General features: G+C 50.2%; 1 protein-coding gene across 1 annotated transcript in view; it reads left to right on the top strand.

Annotated features, from left to right (window-relative positions):
• The first annotated feature begins 11,155 nt into the window (after positions 1 to 11,155).
• The window catches only part of APOB (apolipoprotein B), a 48,286-nt gene continuing 47,768 nt past the window's right edge, over positions 11,156 to 11,673 (top strand). Inside the window, exon 1 of the mRNA XM_078604386.1 lies at positions 11,156 to 11,336. Coding sequence (XP_078460512.1) covers positions 11,276 to 11,336 — 61 coding nt within the window. The 5' untranslated portion in view covers positions 11,156 to 11,275. The remainder of the gene's footprint in view (positions 11,337 to 11,673) is intronic.

Below are 11,673 nucleotides of genomic sequence, written 5' to 3'. Positions count from 1 at the left end.
TTCATCCTCAAGGCCGCGGTTGCCTTCAGCGTTGGTGTTCGGTGTTTTTTCAGCAATATTTTGCTGTCTTTTCTTGGATTTTCTGTTTGCACATAGTCACTTTAAGATGTTTTCTTGTTCATGTTTTTGTTTTCTGTTTGTTGCGGTTGCACCCGATTCAAGAGCCGAATGGCTCACAGGGCTATACCTAATAAATGAACTTGAACTTGCCTTGGGTACCTTAAGGGCAATTCTTGTTGGCACTTGTCACCAGCAACGCGCATTCTGTGGGCACCTACGGTGACTGTATGTAATGTCATCTCGAGTGACAGAGTTGCATCTGGCCAATGAACAGTGGTCTGTTTGGCGCACAACCTCCGGTAGCCACGTGACCTTTGTCTGTTATCTGATTGGCGGTTGCCCATCTGAGTTTGCCACTCGAGGGAGGAGCAATCAGGATTTTCTCGATTTGGGGCAACTATATATGTTGTTTACAACGGAAATTGGCAAAGCAACTAATATCGCCAGTTACAATTACTGAAAACTGGTGCCCTAGAATTGGCCTGAAGGCATTCTGGACCGACTGCTGCACTTGATGGTTCAAAATGTGGTGGAAAAGATACGTATCATCTTATTACCCACAATCCAACGTGACAACACAATACATTGTGAGCATGTAATTCTTGATTTCCTGCCTACACCACCTGTTATTCAATTAGGTTTCCTGATCCAGGACACAAATATATCGAGGATTTTTCTTCGCCTCTCGTTCAAACTGTCTCGTTTGTCCCTTTAGCCTGAATGTGCCATATGACGAATTCCACAATTCCAGAAAACCACTTCTAGATGACTTGTCCACAGAGAAAAACGGATAATGAGATGAATCTGCAGATACTTATAAGTGACTTATCGGTAACCCCCCCCCCCTCCCCCCGAAGATAATAGAGATAGTTAATTTGTGATAAAAGACATTTTTGTGTGGATTGATTCGGGTACATATAATCGGAGTAATGGATTTACTAATAATATGGCCTCTGGTAATCGGATTTTCGCTATACATTTGGGGTATTCCTGGTATGTATTTTTTCACCAGTGATGAATTTTCAGCCAGAACTGTCGGGTGATAATGTTGGCACCCAGCCACATCTATCTCACCTCATTTTATTGTCGTGATTGTTACAATGCTGTTCGTTGAATAGTTGTGGATAAAAGCGTCCAATAAAATTGGATTATTATTGATAGGCATACCTCGTACTCTAGTGGTAGTGCCTTACACCGATAAACTCACTCCTCCTGCAATAAATACCGCGTGGGGAATGGAGGAGCCCTGATGATCGCCGATCCTGTTCCACCTCACACCTATCTTCATCGGTTCCACGTGTTTATGATCTGTTCGTCTAGTCAGATGCTGCGAGTGTGCGCGCACAGGGTGGACGCAAAGACAGGGCCACTGTGAACTCCCGCAAGATCATCCAACGGCCACGCATCCGCATTCGCCGCACCGAGCGTGGAACGCTTGCTCAGCCAAATGCCACACTCCTCTATGACCCCGGCCCCGGGTCCAACCCGTCCGTCCCCTTCCACGTCTCGGCGCAAAGTCCGCCCGCTGTCTCGTCACGGCTCGGCGCTTCTGGCTGCGCGGGGCTGTTGCTGGGTTGTAAAGTTGCGGCTCAGTGCGATGCTCGCGCACGGGCAAAAGCCCCGACGGAATGGGATTGAGTAAGGCAGTGCGGTCATCTTTTAAAATCGGGTTATGGAAGCCAGTGCGAGGCGGTATAATGTCATCATGTCAGCCAGAGGCGTGCCAGCTACGCTGGCGGTCGGGGGGAGAGCAGCAACAACAACAATAAAGTTTCAGAAAATGTAATAATTGTGCGTCCGTCTAGCCTGGTGGCTCAGCGGTTCGCAATTGGAAGATCAAATCCTGGTTGGCTGGGGTTGTTGACTCAGCCCATCGTCTCTCCAGCGGTCGATAAAATATATACCACTGCGGTCGCCCTATCGGGAGACTCACCCCCGCCATACGAATGTGGAATTTCACTACTGACACACCGATGCCTCAATGCTCATTTGGACAGGGAAATAACTTAAAATTTGACTTTTAATTTTGTGTCGAATTATAAATAAGTGAATACAGTACTGATTTTTTACACGTGGAATTCTGGAAATATTTTGAAGAAAAATAGAGGCAGTAAAACTAAATCTACACGCGTTTAGAGTATTTGGCTGTTTATACATTTCCACGTGATGAGCCACTTCTTTGAGCTATCATTTGTGGCCAAGTCACTTCCGAAAAAGAGCTACAGAGCTCAGTGGGCCTTACCGAATTTGCCCATTCCGAATAGTTGAGCTGCGTGGGCCAGCCACTGAAAACAACACCCCGCCCCTCATCCCCCCCAACCCTCATCCACCCTCTCATCCCATCTGCCCCCCCCGCCCCCCAGTTCCCTTGGTCTTCCTCTCCCTTGTTTTCGTGTCTGGAGTGTATAAACTCTGCGTTAATAATTGGCGACGCTACCAGTTTTTGCAACCTGTGCTTGGAATTACACACGATAGTCGTTTTTACTTGCATTGTTCGGGCGGCAGGGGTGGCGGCCGTGGCTTTACCCTCGTGCCTCACAGCGAACAAGGCCGCTGGGTTCGACTCCCGACTCGGGCACCCCTCTGTGTGGAAGAGTTTGTGTGTTCTCCCCCTGTTCTGCATGAGTTTACTCCGATGTTCTTCGGTTTCATCCCGTCGCTAAGTACACATACCATGCGAGTGGTATTTGTCAATCATCCCAATACTGAAATGCAGATTCTAATTCAGAATTTCAGCAGTGTTTATTTTATATCAAGTATTTTTTTTCAATGGGCAACAAAAAAAAAACCTGTTAATATGTACACTTAAAAGTAATTTAAAAAAGGGGGAAGATTTAAGACATTTTCTCAAAGTTGTTTGGCCTTTTGAATCGATCCTGATATATTAGATTCACAGGAATTCTTAATACGGGGCACCTGGTTCGCAAAGGGCCCACGTGCCTGCCGATGTATGTTTGTATGGCAATCTGAACTTCTTTCGCACCGTACCTAGCCAACCGTGCTCATCGGAGGTGCGGGGCGTGGGGGGCGTGGGAAGGACAACAAACTAAACACAAAAAAAGAACGGACGTAACGTTTATCCGGGTGATAGCAATAAGTATGCTCTGAGCTTGTACGCGGATTTTGCTGCGGTGTTTTATTTGCCCCGTTTGTTTCCCGCATGCGTCAGCCGCATCACGAGGCTCAGGAGGTGTCGAAGGCCTTAAAGCGCAGAGCCTCGAAGCCTGTCCACTGATGCCCCCTGGCCCTGTCGATTTTTTTTCTGCTATTTTAATCTGCGTCGTCTGACAATCAGGATTAGCTCAGAACACAATTCCAAAAGGTCGAGGCAGGGTGTCGACAGCGATGACGCGCCCCCCCCACCGCCCGCAAAGTTAATGGTTCCTTACTGACATGGAGCCTTATGGCATTGTGAGACTGTGAGATACTTTGGGAGGCCTTCACCCAGCAGTGGATAGGTCATGGCTGATGGTGATGATGTTGGCAGAGGCTTCAGTTGAGAGTGGGCAAGGATTGGCGTTGTCCTGCCATGGCAAAACGGGCATTTGCTGCATCTGCTCTGAAACAGGGCCATAGTCCGAAACTTTAATGTTTTGTTACCCCAATAACATTACAAAAGTGTGATATTGGCATTGTTTCAGGAGCCTACGTGCTCATTACGAGCTCTTTAAGAACAGTGCTAATGTGGGAGTGAGAGAACAAAATGTGGAAGTAAATGTCACAGAACTACTTCTGACATCCTTTCAAGTGACCTCTTTCAAGTGACCGGAGAAAACCGATCACCGCTACTGCCACCATCACCGCATGACCACCACAAATGCTACACCGCCGTCAAAATTAACACCACCACTTCCACCACCACGACTACTACCAGCAAAACCATACCGCCACCAAAAGCACCATACAAAGACAAAATACAAAGATCCCCCGGATAGACTTAACAGACTGTTGCGGCATGTTTTCGAGCACCTATGAAGGCTGGCACGGCACACGAAGGAGTGGGTGGCCAACACCATGCCTGGTCACCTTTGTCTCCCCGGTGCTAACATTTACACACCGCACTAGGTGCCTATTTAAGGCTGAGTAGATCCAGGACAGGTTCAGATATTCAACCACGACTATTCGTCGTGAGCGGGAAATTAACTCTGGTTCACTGGGTTCATAGCGTTTTGCACTATCCACTATACTACCACTCCCACCACCTTAACCACTACCACCATCAAAGATAAAAACAAAGATCCCTCATATAACATTTAACAGACTGTGAGGGCAAGTACTGTACGCGAGCACCACAGAAGATCGGCACGGCACACGAGGTGAGTGGCCAGCACCAATCCCGGCCGCCTTTGTCTCCCTAGTCTCGATGTTTAAACACCGCAGCAGGTACTCATTTGAGTCTGAGTCGACCTAGGGGAGAGCCCAGGACCGGTTCAAATACTCGTCACTGGTGTTGGCCTTGAGCGGGAATCGAACTCCGGTCACTGGGCTCGTAGCACAGAGCGCGAACCCACTGCACTACCTGCTGCGCTACCCGCTACACTACCGCCACCACCATTGCCACCACCTGCACGCCCACAGTGGCATGGCCTGCTTCCACGTTCTCCGCTCGGACTGTGCTTTCGGAATCTCGTGCTGTCTCTCACACCTGCTTGTTGACACTAACAGAAAAAAATTCAAATCACGATGCCAACCTCTGGCTTATCTGCGCGGATAAGAGCGCGCTGATCCTGCATGCACGCTGGAAGGACCAGGGCGACCTTTGAACCGATGGAATGAAATAAACGAGCGCAATAAACCCCCGCCCCGTTATATGGCGTTTTATTGTGCATCGCTTTTAAGGTAGGTACGCGGCGAGTGGCCCCCTCTCCATTTGTAATTGTGATTTTTCGTGAAGTAACACGGACAATGAGAGCCCGTCTTTCGTTTGAACCCCCCCAAAAAAAGTTGTGAATCATCCTCCCGCTCATGCACACGTCACAAACAACGAGCAAAAGCAGAACGAGCGCTGGTCGCTCGAGCCCTTCACGTGCCCCCATCATGTTGTCACCCACCCCCGCTTGCTTGGGGCTGTCGAAATTGGCCCGGCGATAGCAAACGAAATATAGATAACGTCCTCAGGAATGGACCCCCCCCCCCCCCCTTTCATGGATTAATACGGGGAGGGAGGTCAATCAGGTTTGTTCAATGTTGTTCATACCTCTGCTGTCATCTGGCTCCAAGTTTATAAATGTGAAGTGGGGGCCTCCCCCAAAAATGATGTCTCCTTAGGGCACCCCCCCCCCCCCGCCGCCACAAGTAAGTCGCTCCCCCACAATGGGCCAGCAGCACCACTGTAGAGTATGGCCTTCGTGTCATCTAGGCAGGACAGGAAAAAGGCCACCTTATAGACAGGAAGATGGCCACCTTGTCGACAGGAAAAAGGCCACCGTGTAGATAGAAAGATGGCCACCTTATAGACAGGAAGATGGCCACCGTGTAGATAGAAAGATGGCCACCTTATAGACAGGAAGATGGCCACCGTGTAGATAGGAAGATGGCCACCTTATAGACAGGAAGATGGCCATCGTGTAGACAGGAAGATGGCCACCTTGTAGACAGGAAGATGGCCACCTTGTAGACAGGGACATGGCCACCGTGTAGATAGGAAGATGGCCACCTTGTAGACAGGAAGATGGCCACCTTGTAGACAGGGACATGGCCACCGTGTAGACAGGGACATGGTCACCGTGTAGACAGGAAGATGGCCACCATGTAGACAGGAAGATGGCCACCTTATAGACAGGAAGATGGCCATCGTGTAGACAGGAAGATGGCCACCTTGTAGACAGGGACATGGCCACCGTGTAGATAGGAAGATGGCCACCTTGTAGACAGGAAGATGGTCACCTTGTAGACAGGTACATGGCCACCGTGTAGATAGGAAGATGGCCACCGTATAGACAGGGACATGGCCACCGTGTAGATAGGAAGATGGCCACCGTGTAGACAGGAAGATGGCCACTTTGTAGATAAGAAGATGGCCACCGTGTAGACAGGAAGATGGTCACTTTGTAGATAGGAAGATGGCCACTTTGTAGATAAGAAGATGGCCACCGTGTAGACAGGAAGATGGCCACTTTGTAGATAAGAAGATGGCAACCGTGTAGACAGGAAGATGGCCACTTTGTAGATAGGAAGATGGCCACTTTGTAGATAGGAAGATGGCCACTTTGTAGATAAGAAGATGGCCATCGTGTAGACAGGAAGATGGCCACTTTGTAGATAGGAAGATGGCCACCGTGTAGACAGGAAGATGGCCACCTTGTAGACAGGAAGATGGCCACCGTGTAGATAGGAAGATGGCCACCTTGTAGACAGGAAGATGGCCACCGTGTAGACAGGAAGATGGCCACCGTGTAGACAGGAAGATGGCCACTTTGTAGACAGGAAGATGGCCACCGTGTAGACAGGAAGATGGCCACCGTGTAGACAGGAAGATGGCCACCGTGTAGATAGGAGGATGGCCACCTTGTAGACAGGAAGATGGCCACCGTGTAGACAGGAAGATGGCCACTTTGTAGACAGGAAGATGGCCACCGTGTAGATAGGAGGATGGCCACCTTGTAGACAGGAAGATGGCCACCGTGTAGATAGGAGGATGGCCACCTTGTAGACAGGAAGATGGCCACCGTGTAGACAGGAAGATGGCCACCGTGTAGATAGGAAAATGGCCACCTTGTAGATAGGAAGATGGCCACCGTGTAGATAGGAAGATGGCCACCGTGTAGATAGGAAGATGGCCACCATGTAGATAGGAAGATGGCCACCTTGTAGACAGGAAGATGGCCACCGTGTAGACAAGAAGATGGCCACCGTGTAGATAGGAAGATGGCCACCGTGTAGACAAGAAGATGGCCACCGTGTAGATAGGAAGATGGCCACCGTGTAGACAAGAAGATGGCCACCGTGTAGATAGGAAGATGGCCACCGTGTAGATAGTAAGATGGCCACCGTGTAGACAAGAAGATGGCCACCGTGTAGATAGTAAGATGGCCACCGTGTAGACAAGAAGATGGCCACCGTGTAGATAGGAAGATGGCCACCGTGTAGACAAGAAGATGGCCACCGTGTAGATAGGAAGATGGCCACCGTGTAGATAGTAAGATGGCCACCGTGTAGACAAGAAGATGGCCACCGTGTAGATAGTAAGATGGCCACCGTGTAGACAAGAAGATGGCCACCGTGTAGATAGGAAGATGGCCACCGTGTAGACAAGAAGATGGCCACCATGTAGATAGGAAGATGGCCACCGTGTAGATAGGAAGATGGCCACCGTGTAGACAGGAAGATGGCCACTTTGTAGATAGGAAGATGGCCACTTTGTAGATAAGAAGATGGCCACCGTGTAGACAGGAAGATGGCCACTTTGTAGATAAGAAGATGGCAACCGTGTAGACAGGAAGATGGCCACTTTGTAAATAGGAAGATGGCCACTTTGTAGATAGGAAGATGGCCACTTTGTAGATAAGAAGATGGCCATCGTGTAGACAGGAAGATGGCAACTTTGTAGATAGGAAGATGGCCACCGTGTAGACAGGAAGATGGCCACCTTGTAGACAGGAAGATGGCCACCGTGTAGATAGGAAGATGGCCACCTTGTAGACAGGAAGATGGCCACCGTGTAGACAGGAAGATGGCCACCGTGTAGACAGGAAGATGGCCACTTTGTAGACAGGAAGATGGCCACCGTGTAGACAGGAAGATGGCCACCGTGTAGACAGGAAGATGGCCACCGTGTAGATAGGAGGATGGCCACCTTGTAGACAGGAAGATGGCCACCGTGTAGACAGGAAGATGGCCACTTTGTAGACAGGAAGATGGCCACCGTGTAGATAGGAGGATGGCCACCTTGTAGACAGGAAGATGGCCACCGTGTAGATAGGAGGATGGCCACCTTGTAGACAGGAAGATGGCCACCGTGTAGACAGGAAGATGGCCACCGTGTAGATAGGAAAATGGCCACCTTGTAGATAGGAAGATGGCCACCGTGTAGATAGGAAGATGGCCACCGTGTAGATAGGAAGATGGCCACCATGTAGATAGGAAGATGGCCACCTTGTAGACAAGAAGATGGCCACCGTGTAGACAAGAAGATGGCCACCGTGTAGATAGGAAGATGGCCACCGTGTAGACAAGAAGATGGCCACCGTGTAGATAGGAAGATGGCCACCGTGTAGACAAGAAGATGGCCACCGTGTAGATAGGAAGATGGCCACCGTGTAGATAGTAAGATGGCCACCGTGTAGACAAGAAGATGGCCACCGTGTAGATAGTAAGATGGCCACCGTGTAGACAAGAAGATGGCCACCGTGTAGATAGGAAGATGGCCACCGTGTAGACAAGAAGATGGCCACCGTGTAGATAGGAAGATGGCCACCGTGTAGATAGTAAGATGGCCACCGTGTAGACAAGAAGATGGCCACCGTGTAGATAGTAAGATGGCCACCGTGTAGACAAGAAGATGGCCACCGTGTAGATAGGAAGATGGCCACCGTGTAGACAAGAAGATGGCCACCATGTAGATAGGAAGATGGCCACCGTGTAGATAGGAAGATGGCCACCGTGTAGACAGGAAGATGGCCACCGTGTAGATAGTAAGATGGCCACCGTGTAGACAAGAAGATGGCCACCGTGTAGATAGTAAGATGGCCACCGTGTAGATAGGAAGATGGCCACCGTGTAGATAGGAAGATGGCCACCGTGTAGATAGGAAGATGGCCACCTTGTAGACAGGAAGATGGCCACCGTGTAGACAGGAAGATGGCCACTTTGTAGACAGGAAGATGGCCACCGTGTAGATAGGAGGATGGCCACCTTGTAGACAGGAAGATGGCCACCGTGTAGATAGGAGGATGGCCACCTTGTAGACAGGAAGATGGCCACCGTGTAGACAGGAAGATGGCCACCGTGTAGATAGGAAAATGGCCACCTTGTAGATAGGAAGATGGCCACCGTGTAGATAGGAAGATGGCCACCGTGTAGATAGGAAGATGGCCACCATGTAGATAGGAAGATGGCCACCTTGTAGACAAGAAGATGGCCACCGTGTAGACAAGAAGATGGCCACCGTGTAGATAGGAAGATGGCCACCGTGTAGACAAGAAGATGGCCACCGTGTAGATAGGAAGATGGCCACCGTGTAGACAAGAAGATGGCCACCGTGTAGATAGGAAGATGGCCACCGTGTAGATAGTAAGATGGCCACCGTGTAGACAAGAAGATGGCCACCGTGTAGATAGTAAGATGGCCACCGTGTAGACAAGAAGATGGCCACCGTGTAGATAGGAAGATGGCCACCGTGTAGACAAGAAGATGGCCACCGTGTAGATAGGAAGATGGCCACCGTGTAGATAGTAAGATGGCCACCGTGTAGACAAGAAGATGGCCACCGTGTAGATAGTAAGATGGCCACCGTGTAGACAAGAAGATGGCCACCGTGTAGATAGGAAGATGGCCACCGTGTAGACAAGAAGATGGCCACCATGTAGATAGGAAGATGGCCACCGTGTAGATAGGAAGATGGCCACCGTGTAGACAGGAAGATGGCCACCGTGTAGATAGTAAGATGGCCACCGTGTAGACAAGAAGATGGCCACCGTGTAGATAGTAAGATGGCCACCGTGTAGATAGGAAGATGGCCACCGTGTAGATAGGAAGATGGCCACCGTTTAGACAGGAAGATGGCCACCGTGTAGATAGTAAGATGGCCACCGTGTAGACAGGAAGATGGCCACCGTGTAGATAGTAAGATGGCCACCGTGTAAACAGGAAAAAGGCCACCTTGTCGACAGGGCCTTATCCTTGTACTACTTTTCATTTTCGAGTTACAATAAGAACAATGACAACTTGTACATCCCCGTGACATGGCAATCCATTTTCCATTCATCATATATGCATTTGTGTAGTCATTTAAATGCCTCAGCAACTCAAAGCACATGACATCTCATATAAAACATTCAAGGGGCACCCCCAGCAGCAGCTATCCCCGTGCGGCATCAGGTGCCGTGGTGGCGAGGTGTTAACTGCCTTGCCTGGTATGCAAGAGGCTGTTGGTTCAATCCTGACCCGTAGTCGCGTGGATTTTTATCCGGGTCTTTTCGGTTTTCCCTCCACATTTAGAATCAACATGCGTTGAAAGTATTTGGCTGATATAAATGTCCACATGATAAGCCACTTCGTTGAGCTATCTTTTCTGGCCAGGTCACTTCTTAAACAGAGCTCATATACGCAGTTTGACAACCGCGACTCAACTATGAAGTTCCCTGTAGCAGAGGTGTGGACTCGAGTCATGTGACTTGGACTCGAGTCAGACTCGAGTCATGAATTTGATGACTTGCGACTCGACTTGGACTTGCATAACAATGACTTTGTCCCACCTCTGAGATGTGGACTCGAGTCATGTGACTTGGACTCGAGTCAGACTCGAGTCATGAATTTGATGACTTGCGACTCGACTTGGACTTGCATAACAATGACTTTGTCCCACCTCTGCCCTGTAGTGAGACAACACTTAAGAGTAATGGCGTAGCAAGAGTCGTCCCTAGGGTACGGTGACTCCGAATCAGGGCGACCGCCCTGGGTCCCACGCCTTGGGGGGGGGGGGGGGGGCGTGCTTTGACGTCAAAGTGGTAGATGTAGTTGTTTGAAGGCATTGGGGGGCCCATACCGTGGGATTTGCCCCGGGAACCCCCCCCCCCCCCGCCGAACCGAGGCCCACGGGCAGGAGAGGAAGACCCAGCCACCAGGCTAGGCAGAATTAAGTAAGGGGTAGGGTCCATTTTATGTATTGCACCGGGTAAATGCCAACCAGACTACGCCACTCAGATAATCGTGGCGCTATCGCTATCATTGTCCCCCCTCCCTCTTTGAAACCCACTGCCCTCTGAGTCTTACGCAATCGTGACCTACCATCCAACAAACACCTTACAACCCCCTACCTCCACTACCACCTCCACCACCACCTCCACCACCTCCCACCACCACCTCCCACCACCACCAACCACCCCCAATCCCGTGCGTGCGTGGGCTGTCCGAGAGTTTAAAACGCTGCGCCAGATTTGGCGTTGCTCACTTAGCGAGAGAGAGAGAGTGGAAGAAGGTGGAGGAGAAGGAAGGAGAGCAAGGGAGAAAGGAGTGAGAGGAGACAGACGCTGCCAAGGGGCAGGAGGGGTGCAACATGGCACGGTTATCGCCGTTCCACGTGGCCCTTCTGCTGGTGTTGGCCACAGCAACTGCACGTGAGTGATCTTGCACCTACGATGCCTTTGGACTCGAGCCCTGGTTGGGTCACTACTGCTTGCTTGGGTAACCAGTGGTGGTGAGTCGTGTCCGGTTCTGGGTTCTGATAATTCAAAAGTTTGTGCGCCACGGTAGCGAGATGTTAACTTGATTGCCTAGTATACAGGAGATCGTGAGTTCGAACCCGACCCTGATGCCTGCTGTATATTTGGAGTTTGCATGTCTCTCTCTCCCTGTGGTCGCGTGGATTTTCCTCCGGGTCCTCCGGTGTTTTTCCCTCCACATTTAGAACCATGCATTTAGAGTATTTGGCTGCTATAAATGTCCACATGATAA

The sequence above is a fragment of the Lampetra planeri genome, chromosome 22 (assembly GCF_965212315.1).
Source record: "Lampetra planeri chromosome 22, kcLamPlan1.2.h2, whole genome shotgun sequence".
Classification (NCBI taxonomy): Eukaryota; Metazoa; Chordata; class Hyperoartia; order Petromyzontiformes; family Petromyzontidae; genus Lampetra; species Lampetra planeri.
The sequence above is the reverse complement of the archived record's forward strand: the minus strand, read 5'-3'. Positions and strand labels throughout refer to the sequence as shown.